The sequence below is a fragment of the Nicotiana sylvestris genome, chromosome 1, assembly GCF_000393655.2.
Source record: "Nicotiana sylvestris chromosome 1, ASM39365v2, whole genome shotgun sequence".
NCBI classification, from domain to species: Eukaryota; Viridiplantae; Streptophyta; class Magnoliopsida; order Solanales; family Solanaceae; genus Nicotiana; species Nicotiana sylvestris.
In genome coordinates, this window is record NC_091057.1 from 172657004 (window position 1) to 172672989 (window position 15986).

A 15986-nucleotide genomic window follows, 5' to 3' on the forward strand; every position below is an offset into this window, starting at 1 on the left:
TCTTTCCCACGCATGACTTGTGATCGAATTCCTTTCAATCTCGTTACTGTTGCTACCTTCTATCATGTAGCCTCTACGATACTGACCTTGTAAGTGTACCTATGCGACTCTTCTCTCCTTTTTCCTCCAGATTTTAGCCAATCTCTAGGCCTTACTTTATAAATATATACAAGGTTTAATAGGATGCCTCTCTTGGCATCTATAGGTGTAATAAAGTTCTTCGCTCGGTACTTTGTAGAACTTGTGAATATGGCTATATCTTATTTCATAGACCTGATTATCCATTCGTATGACTTTACTACCTCTACGTAGGTCATACTATACTATAATTCTTACTTCGATTTATCGTTACTGAGGTCTACAACCAACTCCAGGTTACTCTCGTTACTTACCCTTAAGACTAATGGTGTAATCTCACCTCATACTATTGAACTTTTATCCATCTATAGTTGATTCACCTTAATGTTTATTCATGATCTACCACTAATAACTTGATCTTTTATGTAACACCACTGCGAGGGATCGCGTCTCATCAGAGACATCAGAAGTAATTAGGTTGATCCTAGGGTGATACTATACTTCCATAACCGCACTTTATAGCATCCCAATGTGACCCACCTTATATGGGTATTTTAGCCCCTTGCAATTCATGCAATCCTCTTCAAGTCATTACTCAATCAAAGGCCCAAACGTCATCCTTTATCTATCACAATTACGCCCTTATTCTACTACCAGGGCAGCAGTCCATCTCTTCTAAATGCTACTAGTCTTAGACTCCTTTGAGTTCATTATGGCTATACTGAGCTTTCTATAACTTAGAGAATCCATCAGCTCTCTTATGTTCATGAGCTTAATCCCAAGAACTTATCCATTCTTGTCACCTTTTCACATACCTTTTCTTATCCTTACTCCTGTCTTCCTAAAACCTTGTCGCTCTACCATACTTTAGCTTGCGACCTACACATATCTATTCATACATGTTCGCAACCTTCCTTTAACTTTCTTGCACCATATATTTCCTTATGTTATTATGGAACATCAAGCAAGACATCACATCTCGTCTAACTCTTCTTTACTTTCTTGACTAGATCTCTCGGTACTTAGAAACCATAGGCTGGAAGGTATGCCACTTGTGACGTTGCTATCATTCCTGGATATTGAATCCTAGTGCTTCTAGCCTTTTATCCGAATCATGGACTATTCACAATCTTCCTCCTTTGAGTATCTTGTATGTTGTTCACTTTTACCTTACTTACCTTAAAATCTCGCATCTTATATTTTATCTCTTTCATGATCTCCCTTCCACATAGGTATAATTCACGTCCATAACTTGAAGCTCTATTATAATATCACCTCTGATGCCTATAAAATCCGGTGGGAGCTCCATACTAAATTCTTATGAGGCTAGTATTTTTCTAATTGGCTTTATCATAGAGCCGTTATAGAATATGGTTGTTGTACTATCCTTTTGCTACATCTGATATTAAGAGTAATCCTGTAATGTTCTTAATCACAATTTCTATAATTTTCTGGGTCCAATAATCAGATTCCTAATTTACTTCATTGATGTAACTTTTTAGTTTTCTCCTTCTTCTGATCAACCTTTATGTAAGCTTAAGCTATCTTCCGATCTGTGGCTCATGGCATTTAGTTATTACTTTAGCCTTTTATGGATGCTATGGAAAACCATGATATAATCTTCTAATGATTCAATCCTTTGTCTATGACGTGGATCCAATTCCTTCTTTTATCTTATACCGGAGTCTTCTACGGCCGATCATTAATCGAATAATTCCCTTAATTCCATTTCAGCTTTCTTCTAATGTAAGCAATTGTTTTTCCTGGTCTTTCTGCCCCCTTTTGCATGCATACTTAGCTTATCTGAGTCCTCATGTATGCCGAAGTTTTTGTGCAAGTCATATGGTCTCGAATATTATTTTTGGTTTTTACATGATAGGTGCCACTTTCTTTTGGAGTACATACAATGTTGTTATGAGACTGTTGTTATAAGACCATTTCCTCCTTAGGTCATTGAGCTTAGGTTGAAGCCTTCTTCCTTATTTCCTCGGCTAGTCTTTAATTGTAATACTTAGGGAGGACCCTCTGACTCTTGTAAAGCTGTGAGTTTATTACATTGTATACTTGACTAAATTTTTGATGTCCTTCCTCGCCTATAATTATCCGTAGGTACTTAAATCTACGCCCTTGTTCTTGTAGGGTTGCTTCTGAACTTGATATTTGACAGTTTTTCCTAGTGGCATTCTCTTTTATTTCGTAATACTCATACGGTACCTTTAACTATCCCAACTCCTATCTGAATATTTCTCAAGGATTACGATGTCATAGATGCAAGACTGAATTCCCCATGTTGGGGTTTACTATGTTTATCTTGCACGATCTGTTGATTTGTTTGTATCCTCTGGTCCAGCCATAACGAGGCTCTTCCTGAATTAACTACTAACTACTTGTTGTCATATTTTCGTACCATTCCGTGTAATCTTTCTTGGGTTATTTCCTTTGTCTTAACTTACCTCTCGCACTGGCTCCTTATTAATCAATAATATATCAGACATGAATCCTTACTTCCTCTCATTGACGTCGTGTTTGCATAATGCACTAGTATCGTAGCATATCTATAGGCTTTGAATAAGTGCAATCTCATCCCTTTTTCATTTTATCGCATTCTTCCTTTACCATTCAATAATTACTAGAACCACTTAATTCTGACTTAATGCCACATCACTCCATATTCCCCCCTTTAGGGGAGTACTAAGATTTAGCACTATGACAATCTACCTATAGATAGTTTACCTCTTTATCCTTGGCGCCTTCTCACATCATCGATGACTCTTACTCGCCTTGTAGTATTCCTTCTATACAAGGATAACAACTTTCCTTACTCGAGGGGGTGACACTTAGTATAACTGGCACATATAGTCATTTAAGCTTAACTTTGCTCGCATTGCTTGCTTTATGGAAGCATTTTCCTGAATGACCTTTCTCTGAGTTCCTCATGAATATTCTTTTGTTGTCCATCCTATTATTATCGGAACGCAATCTAAAATTCTCATGATGTCAACTATTATCAACTCACTCAGTCCCTAATTTATTTTTAGTTTATCTTGTTCACCAGCCCATACTGATTTCTATTACTCTGGGGTCTAACTTTTCCTTCTGGTAATCATGTTAGAGTCACGAACTAATTTCTTGACATGAGGATATGACTTTATGGCCTATACTATTTTGTTGTCTCAAGGCCTGTCACCTCTCATCTTTTCCTTCACTTGACTATATATAGTGTAATACTGTCATCTTTTTTTATCTACCATTGTCGTACATGCATCACATCTTACTTATAATGCTTCATTAACTCTCTTCTTATTTTCCGCTAACATTTATGCCTATCGCTTTATTCTGAAAACTCGAACAGGACATTCTTTTGTTTTTAGTCCCCTTGCTCTAGCTACTGGCTCCTCGAGTTGCCTAACATTCTTTCTCTATTAGGGACGGGAGCCATACTAAGGTAACATTTATCCTTTCAAGGCTCCCAGTGCCTATCTTTATAGGACTTATATCTAGCTATATTATTTTAGAGTGTACCATCATTTTGGGTTACTCTAACCCCAGCCGATTCTTGATATTCGTCTTTCTCTTAACTATTTCCGTTAGCTCCCATGGAGCATAATTGAGATGGGTGTGACCAATTGCACATACCTCTGTAATAATTGAAGGTATCTCAAAATAATTATATTTCTCTACTTAAATTGTAAATACTGTTAATCTTCATTAACTGGGTACCTCGTACCCTTCTTCACCTTGCTTTTTTTACTTGCTAATACTTATGTACCTTCCGATTCCCTTATTCATTTTTACCGTAAGAGTGGATATACATTCTTGCCTTAGGGATCCTTATCAAGAAACTTATACATCTTAGTACACACATGATCTGCTGTATACCTGAAATATATCCATCATAAGCATGATGCAAAAATCGAGTTCCTCTGACTCAACTCTTCCACAGCTATATCTCTTACCAACCGTCTTTCAAGATGTAAGCATCATCGTATTATGAATAAGATAGAGTTACAAAATTGAGTTCTTGCAATTGAGCGTTATGACACGATCTAGAGTAAGAAGAAAAAGTGACAGTCCTAAATTCCCTGTAGCCTCCTGCTTATAAGTGTGGTGCACGACACACCCATAAACAAGACTCTACTAGACATGGCTTGTAGACTCTCTAGGACAGAACTGCTCTGATACCACTTTTGTCAAGACCCAAACTGATGGGCCGTGACGGGCACCTGATGCCTTACTCAACCGAACACCAACGTAATATATCTTTCTTATTATATTAACATGGGTAAATGGGTCGTATGAGGTAACAAGAATAAAACATGAAGGAAACACTCGACATAAAATGACCCAAACTGATATACTGACTTATACATATGACATACGGACCTATAAGGCCAAAATATTCACTCGTACACTGAACATAGGCCGACAAGGCCATACAATCTTTTACGTACATGATATCTATCTACAAGCCTCTAAGAATACATAATTTTCATAAATATCGGGATGGAGTCCCGCCATACCAAACAATACACGTCTAAATCATACTAACCAAACAAGCAAATCCGAAGCAAATGGAGCGTACCAACATCCTCTACTAAGATGATAGCCTACTTGGAGGGCTCTCGACCTGTCTATCGGGACCTGCGGGCATGAAACACAGCGTCCCCAGGCAAAAGGGGCATCAATATGAATAATGTACCGAGTATGTAAGGAACATAAATAAGTATATAACAGATATGGAAGAAATATGGAGTAAATGACTCAACCTGTAAGTCTGGATAACTCTACAAATCATGAAATAACTATAGTGTCATGCATATGCGTATGAATATCATGTCATGCATAGGTACATGTTTCATAACATCATCAGGCTTTTGAGGGTATCCCATCATATCATCTCGGCTACTGTGGGCAAAATCATCAATGTATACCAGCTGATCAGGTGGTGGTGTGTATATAATGTCGTAACCTTTTCTCATATCCCATATACATATACATATACATATACATACATATATATATATATATATATATATATATATATATATATATATATATATATATATATATATATATATACGCGTATATAACGTCGTCTGAGTCATGGATCAATGTACATGTATTAATGCATGAAATGCATAAGAAATACATTAATAAAATTTTATCGGAATGCCATAAGACTCATTATGCCATTCAAATAAACTTTATCAAATACGTGTTTTTCTAAAACCCATGAACAGACGATGGAATAATAAGACTTATGGGAAAATAAGAATATACACATCTCTAGCATTTCTACAAATAGAGTAATTTATGAAAGTTGTGCATTTTTCTGTTTCGTTTGTAATGTATGGATCATGCCAAAAAGAAAGAAGGGATAGGCTTAACATACTTGAATCGATTCTCTTGACAATCCCTCCAAAACACGTTGATTGTGACAATATGTAACGGTGGATCGAAGTAGGGAAAATTCGTATGACATTCGTGGAGAAATATTGCACCGTACTCCCTTAGAATAGTAAAATCTCGTTTCTATAACATTACATAGTATAATTGCTGAAAGTCCATTGCTTGGTAGATGTAAAACATGTCATTTTTTGTGAATTAAAGAGATCCACTCGTTACTTGGCAATATACATCCCTTAATGAGGTAAGAAGACCCCTTATCTTTGTAGGTTTGTGGGCCCCACCTTTCAAGGTGACTAAGCCACATAGTATATATAAATATGACACCTTTCATCCATATATAAGAGTCATAAATTTTTAGTTGGGGGGCTGCCAAGTTAACCTCCTTAAATTTATCCAAAATTTCACCCATTTTTCTTAATTAACTTATTAATCCCCCACTAATCCAATAATTAACCAATTATTCACATAATTAAGAATTATCTTTACTTACTTAAAATATTACTTACTTTTCACATACCTTATACACCTTACTATCATGGCCATGTGGTACCTTATATGGTACTAGTCCATAAATACCGGGTATTTTAGCTCGAGTCGTATTTTATCCCAAAATGCCAAATTTTAACGGAATTCATTTCTTTCGATTTGATTACCCTCTCACCTTCGCGAATTTACTCATCACTTGTTTGAAATAGTATAATCCTTATAATCACCAAATAATCTTTTCCATAGACTGATGTCAATTACCTTACGAAAAATTCAACGTACAATACAACAGGGTGTAACATCATTGTAATTTAATATTGCGAAGTGTAACATCATCGTAATTTAATACTGCAAGGCATAACATCATCGCAATATAATACTGCAAGGCGTAACATCGACGTAATATTGCGGGGCGTAAGACTCGGGACCTCAACCAAACCTACCAACAAGTCACATATCACCATTCAAACTCATAACAACCCTCGGAATACTCAAAACAATATCGAAACACCAAACCATCCTTGGATTCAAGCCTAAGGATTTCAAAACTTTTGAATTTTGCAACCGATCCAAAAACCTACCAAACCTCATCCGAATGATCTGAAATTTTGTACACATGTCCGAATTGATACAACGTACGTACTCCAATTTCTGGAATTCCAATTCAACCCCGATATCAAAATTTCCATTACTAATTGGAAAATGCCAAAACTCCAATTTTGCCAATTCAAGCCTAAATCTATCACGGACCTCCAAAATACATTCTGATCATGCTCCTAAGTACCAAGTCCCCTCATAAAGCTATTCGAACCATAAAAACCAAGTTCCGAGATCATTTACATACAAGTCAACTTCCGATTGACTTTTCCAACTAAAGCTTCTCAAAAAGAGACTAAGTGTCTCATTCCTCTCCAAAACCACTTAGAACCTAAACCAACCAACCCGATACCACATGATACAACTAAACAACACATAAAGAAGAAAAAAATGGGGAAACAGAGCAGTAACTCATGAAACGACCAGCCGGGTCGTTATACTTTCTTGGGTTGGCGGGTTATTACCGTCAGTTCATTCAGGGATTTTCATCTATAGCATCACCCTTGACCAAATTGACTCAAAAGGTTACTTCTTTTAGGTGGTAGTATAAGTGTGAGGCGAGCTTTCAGAAGCTCAAGACTGCCTTGACCACAACTCTAGTATTAGTTTTGTCATCAGCTTCAGGTTCATATACAGTATATTACGATGCTTTTAGAGTTGGTATTGGGTGTGTGTTGATGCAATCAGGTTGAGTGATTGCTTATGCTTCTCGTCAGTTGAGGCCTCATGAGATGAACTACCATGTTCACGATTTGTAGCTGGCTGCCATTGTTCAAGCGTTGAAGATTTGGAGGCATTATCTCTATGGTGTGTCTTGTGAGGTATTTACTGATCATCGTAGCCTTCAACACTCGTTCAAATAGAAGGATCTCAATTTGAGGCAGCAGAGATGGTTGGAGCTGCTAAAGAACTATGATATTACTATTTTGTATCATTCGGGGAGGGCCAATATAGTGGTCGATGCCATGAGTCGGAAGGTGGTGAGTATGGGCAGTTTGGTGTATATTCCTGTTAGGGATAGACCTCTTGATTTCTTGAGCCGAGGGTCTCCTGGAAACATCCTCTCTGTCTCTCGGGGTAGGGGTAAGGTCTGTGTAAATATTACCCTCCCCAGACCCCACTTGTAGGATTATACTAGGCCGTTATTGTTGTTGTTGTTGGAGAGACCTCTTGCAGTTGATGTTCAGCCTTGGCCTATCGGTTTGTGAGGTTGGATATTTCAGAGCCCAATTGGATCTTAGCTTGGGTGGTTTCTCGGTCTTCCTTGTTTGATCGCATCAGAGAGCGCCAGTATGATTATCCTCATTTGCTTGTCCTCAAGGGTAGAGTTCAGCACAAAGATGCCAGAGATGTGACTATTGGTGATGATGGGGTATTGAGAATGTTGGGCCGGAAATGTATGCCCAATATAGATGGGCTTTAGGAGTTGATTCTAGAGGAGGCCCATAGCTCGCGGTATTCCATCCATCCGGGTGCCGCGAAGATGTATCAAGATTTGAGACAACACTACTGGTGGAGAATAATGAAGAAAGATATAGTGAAATTTGTAGCTCGTTGTCAGCAGGTGAAATATGAGTATCAGGGGCTAGGTGGCTTGCTTCAGCAGATGGATATTCCAGAGTGGAAATAGGAGCGGATCATCATAGATTTCGTAGTTGGACTTCGACGGACTTTGAGGAAGTTCGATGCTATATGGGTGATTGTGGATCAGCTAACCAAGTCCATGCACTTCATTCCTGTGTGTACTACCTATTCTTCAGAGCGGTTAGCTGAGATTTATATCTGAGAGATTGTTTGTCTGCATGGTGTCCCAGTTTCTATCATTTCAGATAGAGGTACTCAGTTCACATTGCAGTTTTGGAGGGCCATGCAGCGAGAGTTAGGTACTCAGGTTGAGTTGAGCATAGATTTTCACCCTCAGACGGATGGGTAGTCCGAGCGCGCTATTTATATATTGTAGGACATGTTACGCGTTTGTGTTATTGATTTTGGGGGTTCATGGGATCAGTTTCTACCGCTCACGGAGTTTGCATATAACAACAATTATCAGTCGAGTATTCAGATGACTCCATATGAGGCTTTATATGGGAGACGATGTAGATCTCCAGTAGGTTGGTTTGAGCTAGGCGAGGCTAGGCTTTTGGGTACAGACTTGGTGCATGATGCTTTGGACAAGGTGAAAGTGATTCAGGAGCGGCTTCGTACAGCGCAGTCGAGAAAAAAGAGTTATGCTGCCAGGAAGGTTCTTGATCTGTCTTACGTGGTTGGGAAGAAGGTTCTACTGAAGGTTTCACCCATAAAGGGTGTTATGAGATTTGTGAAGAAGGGTAAATTGATTCCTCGGTTCATTGGGCCTTTTGAGGTGCTTCGGAGGATTGGGGAGGTGGATTATGAGCTTGCTTTACCACCTAGCCTGTCAAGTGTGCATCCAATATTTCATGTTTCTATGCTCTGGAAGTATATTGGTGATCAGTCTCATGTTTTGGATTTCAGCACGGTTCAGTTAGACATTGATTTGACTTATGATGTGGAGCCAATGGCTATTTTGGGTGAGCAGGTCTAAAAGTTAAGGTCAAAGGATACAACTTCAATGAAAGTGCAGTGGAGTGGTCGGCCCGTGGAGGAGGCTACTTGGGAGACCAAGTTGGAGATGTAGAGCAGATATCCTTACCTTTTTAGGCTTCAGGTATGTTTCTTGACTCGTTCGAGGACGAACGTTTGTTTAAGAGGGGGAAGATGTAACGACCCGGCCGGTTGTTTCATGAGTTATAGCACCATTTTCCCCATTTCTGTTTCCTTATGTGTTGTTCAGCTATATATCATCGTATCGTGTTGGTTGTTCTGTGTTCGAAGTGGTCTTGGAGTGGAATGAGACACTTAGTCTCTTATTTAAAAGCTTAAGTTGGAAAAGTTAACTGGATGTTGACTTATGTGTAGAAGATCTCGAATATGAATTCTGTTGGTTCGGATAGCTTTGTTATGTGATTTTGGACTTAGAAGCGTATTCAGAATGTAATTTGGAGGTTTGTGGTAGATTTAGGCATGAATTGGCAAAATTGAAAATTTGGCATTTTCCAGTTGGCACTGGAAATCTTGATATCGGGGTCAAAATTGAATTTCGGAAATTGTAGTAGGTTTGTTGTTCATTTGTGACGTGTGTGCAAAATTTCAGGTCATTCGGGTGAGGTTTGATAGGTTTCGACATCGTTTGCGTAATTCAGAAGTTTGGAAATCCTTAGGTTTGAATCCGAGGGTGATTTGGTGTTTTGTTGTTTTGAGTATTCCGAAGGTTTGAATAAGTTTGAATGGTGATATGTGACTTGTTGACATGTTTGGTTGAGGTCCCGAGGGCTTCGGGATGATTTTGGGAGGTTGACGGATCAAGGATGGGATTTGAGGAAGTACTAAAAATTGCCTTCAGCTGTTATAACCGAGCATATGGAGTGGGGACCGCAGGTGCGAGGCCCGCAGAAGCATATAAGCAGTCGCACATGCGGCCATAGGTGAGAAGGGCAGGAGCCGCAGGTGCACGCATGGGACCGCACCTGCGTGATCGCATATGCAGAGTTTTGACCGTAGAAGCGATTTTTGAAGTTTAAGTGAAAACCGCATCTACGATGGATTTTCCGCAGGTACGGCGTCACAGGAGCGACTTATGGACCGCAGATACGGAAGTTCTGGGTCTCCTTCGCGAATTTCAGTTCATCCTTCACCATTTTTGGACGAGTTTGGAGCTTAAAGCAGTGATTTCAATAGGGAATCGAGGGGTATTAGTGAGGTAAGTTACGTGGGCTTTATATTTTGTATTTGTGATGATCTTTCCACTACTTAATCATGAAATTAGTGGGGCATTTGGGGTGAAGTTGAAGGGTTAGAGCTTGAGTTTTGGAGAGCTTTGATTGGGGATTTGAGGGGCCATTTGAGGTTGGATTTTGATAATTTTGGTATGTATAGACTCGGGAGTGAAAGGAGTTTCTAGTTTTGTGATTTTTGTTGGATTCTGAGACGAGGGCCTGGGGGCTGGGTTTGAGTCAAATTCGGAATTTTTGGTATAATTTGATTATTTTCGTGTGGAATTCATTCCTTTAGCGTATATTGATGATAATATACTGATTTTGGTTAGATTCAGAGCATTTGGAGGCCGAGTCGAGAGGCAAGGGCAACGCGGGTTAGAGTTTTGTCTGGTTTGAGGTAACTAATGATTGTAAATCTTGTCCGGAGAGTATACAACCCCGGATTTTACATCGTTTTACTATTTTGAGGTGATGCACATGCTAGATGACGAGCGTGAGGGCATGCACCATTGGGGATTGTGAGTTGGTCCATCCCGTAGCAGCTATTAAGTTGCGTATTTGACTGAAAACTATTTGATACTTATATGTTTTGGAAAGTATTACTATATTTTGGGTTGAATGTCATATTTGGGCCTCGTGCCAAGCTGTTTGGACCCTTAAGGGCTTTTTACTACTATTCCTCACTGCTTTGATTTAATATTTGTAATCAGTCATGCTATGTTTTACTGATTTCATAACTTGGTCTTATTTACTCCATTTTGATGCATAAAATGATATTTTGGGCTGAGCACCCTTTTTACTATTAGCCCGGCTGGCTTGAGAGGTTTCAGACTGAATAAAGCCAAGGGCCTGTGTTGTGAGGATATTGTGGGATTGGCCTATGCGTCGCAACATTTTGTTATTGATTTGTGATTTGAGAGGCCGAGGGCTTGATTTGTTATGCCACGAGATGGCTTGTTATAGCGCTTGGGCTATAAGAGCCCCTCCGGAGTCTGTACTCCCCCAATGAGTATGGGTACCCTGAGTGAGTGATATGATATTGCCCGAGGGGCTGTTCTTGATTCATGTTATGCCTGAAGGGCTGATTACGAGTGACTGTGAGGTTGTCCGAGGGGCCGATTCTGAGTGACGTTATGCCCGAGGGGCGGTTTGTGATACATGTTTTTCCCGAGAGGCTATTTATGATTTTCATCATTTTTACTCTAAACTTCATTGAACCTCTATTGAAACTGTTGGAAAAATATCTTCAAAGGATTTTTACTGAAATTAGATTTTAACGAGATGATTTGATTTATGTATTGTTTTGAAAGCATAATGTACTTACTGTGATGTTATGACGTGGATTTATGTGTTTCTTACAGCTCAGCCTTTATTTACTTTTATTACTTACTGAGTTGGCGTACTCACATTACTTCCTGCACCTTGTGTGCAAATCCAAGAGTTGCGGGTCGTGATAGCGAGCACTTATCCTTCATCCGTCGCGGATATTCGGAGTCGGCAAGGTAGCTACATGGCGATCGCAACCTTGCTCTTCTCCCACTTATCTTCCTTAGACTATATTAGTGTTTTCCAGAATGTGATAGTCTTAGTTGTATTCAGACATTCCTTAGTAGATGCTCGTGACTTGTGACACCCCAATGTCGGGCCTTTGTTCTTTCCGCACTTATTTAGACTTATGTTGTGAAATTTTATTAATTAATAGTTTAGAACATCTTTATTATGAAATATTGATTTGTTTTGGTTTGTACCGGCTAGCCTAGTTTCATGATAGGCGTCATCACGACCGACTTGGTTTTGGGGTCGTGACAAGTGCTTAATAAATCCTTTTTCTAAAATTTAAATATTTAAAAATTAATTCATAGTGAATTCTCAAACTAAAAATTTCAAAAGTCAACATTTTTTTGATTGTTTATTTTAATTTCACAATCTTTTCCCTTTGTCGTTTATTGAGAAACAAATACACTTTAGACCTTTGTCCGCAAAATGCAAAGTACAAAAAGGTTTGGCCTCTAATTCTTACTTTTCTTCCGCGTTTGCATTATTGGAGCTACCCACTTCGATCAATTAGCCAAGAGTTTGACCGGATACGAAATCACTGGTGCTCTCTGATCTATCAATGGAAAGATCTCCATATGTGGCGTGATAAGGAATCCTAGAAAAGATCAATTGAGACTCCCTCTACGGTCCCACCAATTCAATAAAGAATATCTTATTTACTAGAATCGGTTGCTACTAATCCGGGTTACCTCAGAGATAGAGCCATTAGGCGAGAAAAAAGAAGGTAGTTAGTGCACTAACTGAGTTCCGGCATCTTACTTTACTAGTTTCATTTCCGTATGATAGTCACCCGTTTCTCGGTAAAGCAGAATGAGCAGCTTCTTTCTTTGTCTAGATCAGGGTGTCGACATCACACATATAGCATGTGTGCCGTGAGTGAGAGGGTGCTCGTAGATCAGCCCTCAGCTCTTCTTGAAAAATTATCAAACATGATGACTCCCAAAGCCTTAGACTGAGATAGTATCACAAAGCAGGGGTTAACATAAATGACTCTGTCGTAGAAGTTGTTCCTAGGAAAGATTATAGGTCTCGGGTATCCAATCAATTAAACCCACAAATCGGGGAAGCTTAAGCGGAAATGAAAGAGGAGGGTGAGTTTGTTTTGTCTTTATGTGACCTGTCTTTCTTTCCCTTTTTCTGATCGAAATATCTTTTTCTCCTTTATGCTTAATTTCTTTCATTTTTATTTTATTTTTGTGTATTCTTTAATTTATTCTTTTCAAGTTAGTTTTTAATTTTAGATTATTATTTTTTTGGTATCTCTCTAGCTTAGTTTTATTTTGAAAACTCTATTCTAGCTCTTTATAATATAATAAGTATTTGTGATCTGTTATGTAGTTTTAGGTTTTTAAACAATAGCATTATATTATTTTTATTTTTATTTTTTGAATTATTGGAAACTAAGATATTATTTTTATAACTCTACTTATATTCCATCATAGTGATGTTTTTTATTACACAAACATAGTAGATATCACCAAAACATCACATAATACCCCAATACACACAAAAAAAATGATTAACAAGAACCCCTACACTAAACTCCTGCTATGTGCAGGATACGGCTAGGGAAGAGAGAAACCTTGACCATGTTGGTCTGTTGTAGATAGCCTTACTTTGCATTTCTGCAAAATGTTATTTCTGTGGCTTGTACCTGTGACATCCTAGTCACACGGCGACAACTTTTATCGTTGCACCAAGGTTAACCTTTAAAAATAAATAACACGAACAATTATTAAAAAAAAAAAAAAAAACTAGTAGTAGCTTTTATTCAGCCTTCCACTTTCCATTTTCATAACCATAACCACGCTCAGTACCATAGTTCTTCACCTTCAAGAGCAGGTCTTCCAATCCCTTCTTCAACATTGAAGCCTCGGAGTAGTTCATCTTCTCTATAGGACCCTTGAACCACTCTTGTTGGCTCTCTACACTCTTATTCATTTGCTTGAGTTTGCTTTTCAAGTTTAATTCAAAATCCAACTGGTCTTGCAGAGAATTGAGTCGTGTGTTAAGTTCTCTAGAATTGGCTTTTCGGAACATCTGGACATACTTGTCATCAATGCCCGGTGATGATGGTGATGGAGGCCTTTCTTCGCCAACATATTTGTTGATGGTTTCATTTACATTTGGATGACCAAAAGAGTAAGGCTTGCTACCTATAGAGCGAGAGGAGAGAAATCAACAACAACAACAACAACAACAACCCAGTATAATCCCACTTAGTGGGGTCTGGGGAGGGTAGTGTGTACGCAGACCTTACCCCTACCCTGGGGTAGAGAGGCTGTTTCCAAATAGACCCTCGGCATCCTTCCCTCCAAGAACTTCCCACCTTGCTCTTGGGTAGACTCGAACTCACAACCTCTTGGTTGGAAGTGGAGATTGCTTACCATCAGAACAACCCCTCTTGTCTAATATAAAATAGGGTAAGTGGAGAGAAATCAGTTTATCTACTGTTATAACGCCTCCCACACCCAATCTTCTTTTTTATGATGCTTTAATTTTACGTGAAATTAATTATCATATTCAAGATCTTAGATTTGCATGTATAGTTATGATGATGCATGTACATTTATGCTTAAAAAGTTATATTTGTTGATTATATATCATGTATATATAGATGACAAAAAAATGTAATGAGGCTTGTAATTACCTTGTGGACACACGATGATGCCAACTTCAGCACCAGTCATAGTAGCAAGCTCGTTTGCTTTCTTGAAGACACTATTTCGGCGTTTTGAGAAAGTCACTTGTCGATTATTTTGATTTTCTATCCTTGCGAGACGAACACTTTTGCGACCCTTAATCAGTCTAGTACTCATTCTCAAGGATAATGATGATATAACTAGTATTTATTACTAAGAGTTACTATGTGATATGAACTTTGTAATGCAAAAGTCTAGTATTTATAGAGTTTATCCAACATATTGAAGCCTTTGGTTTTTCAATTTTGGTAGATCATAGATATGAATCCAGTTCATTTCTTTAGTGTTCACATGTTATGAGGCAAGTAAATTTAGATAACTAATAATAGTGGTGACTGTACTCTCCATTTTTCAAAAAAAATTCAAAATTTACCTCTACAATATTGTAATGGTCAAGTCAATTTCCAGGCCCAGGCCCGAACCAGAGATGATTTGGTATTATAGGCTTATTATTATTTGATACTCTCTTGATAATATCCCTTAATTTGCAAATGGATGAATAAGTATCCTAGTTTAGTTTACCATTAATTTTATTTTTATTATCATTTTAAATTTTGAATTTTTTGGTAACTTTAGAGTTGTCACTGAAGATTATGACATGTTTTTATTTATATTCACCTTTTAGTTATTTTCAGTTTTTGGTAATATTCAAGCTGTCGCGGAAGATTAGGACATGTTTGAATATTCTTGTTCGGTTTACTAGTGCTTTTATTTATATTCTTTTTTTCTTTGTTATTTTCCTATTTTTGGTGTCGCGCAAGATTATGACATTTTTCAATATTTACATCAAATTGGCGGTTATCATATATAAAATCACCGCAATTTATTAATTAAACAAATAAATAGATACAATTTGGTACAAGCACCAATATATGGATATATAATCAAATTTTTTCCTCTTACAAATAGGCATAATTAGAAATTTAGTTTCAGGGAAGCAAGTACTCTACATCTTTTCTTTTTGTTTTGATAATGGAAAAATCCCCGTAAAACCAATGACCACGCTCAAAACTCAGCGGGCAAATTTCTTTCCTTCCTTTTCCCATTTAACTAAATACATTGTAGTCTATTTAATTATCTATTGACTCTAATATAAGACCTAGAGTCACCGTAATATTTTATCAATTTATTTAATTCCCTACAATCGCTAAAAGCTTATAAAGATTTATCAGATTTAATGCTTCAAACATGTATAGATAAGAAATGTCACGACCCAAATCTCATATTAGGCCGTGATGGCGCCCAACACCATTGTTAGGCAAGCAACACTAATCAAATAGTAAGTTCTCATTTATGTAGTTAGTACATGATAACTTTCCATTATTGATTAAGAAATTTAAAGTTTAAAAATTTAAGCATATTT

General features: G+C 37.9%; 1 protein-coding gene across 1 annotated transcript; it reads right to left on the reverse strand.

Moving 5' to 3' along the window:
- Nucleotides 1-13688: 13688 nt before the first annotated feature.
- On the reverse strand, nucleotides 13689-14740 carry LOC104220346 (agamous-like MADS-box protein AGL62). Its single transcript, XM_009771189.2, has 2 exons — nucleotides 14572-14740; nucleotides 13689-14077 (listed from the first exon to the last, which is right to left on the reverse strand). Exons 1-2 carry the CDS (start codon nucleotides 14738-14740, stop codon nucleotides 13689-13691), a joined length of 558 nt encoding a protein of 185 aa, XP_009769491.1.
- Between the last annotated feature and the right edge of the window lie 1246 nt (nucleotides 14741-15986).

Excerpts from the sequence above, each read along its gene's own strand:
- LOC104220346 (XM_009771189.2), bottom strand. The coding sequence starts at position 14,740 with ATGAGTACTAGACTGATTAAGGGTCGCAAAAGTGTTCGTCTCGCAAGG. Across the intron at positions 14,078-14,571 it reads CATCATCGTGTGTCCACAAG|GTAGCAAGCCTTACTCTTTT; the intron begins GTAATTACAAGC and ends CTCGCTCTATAG.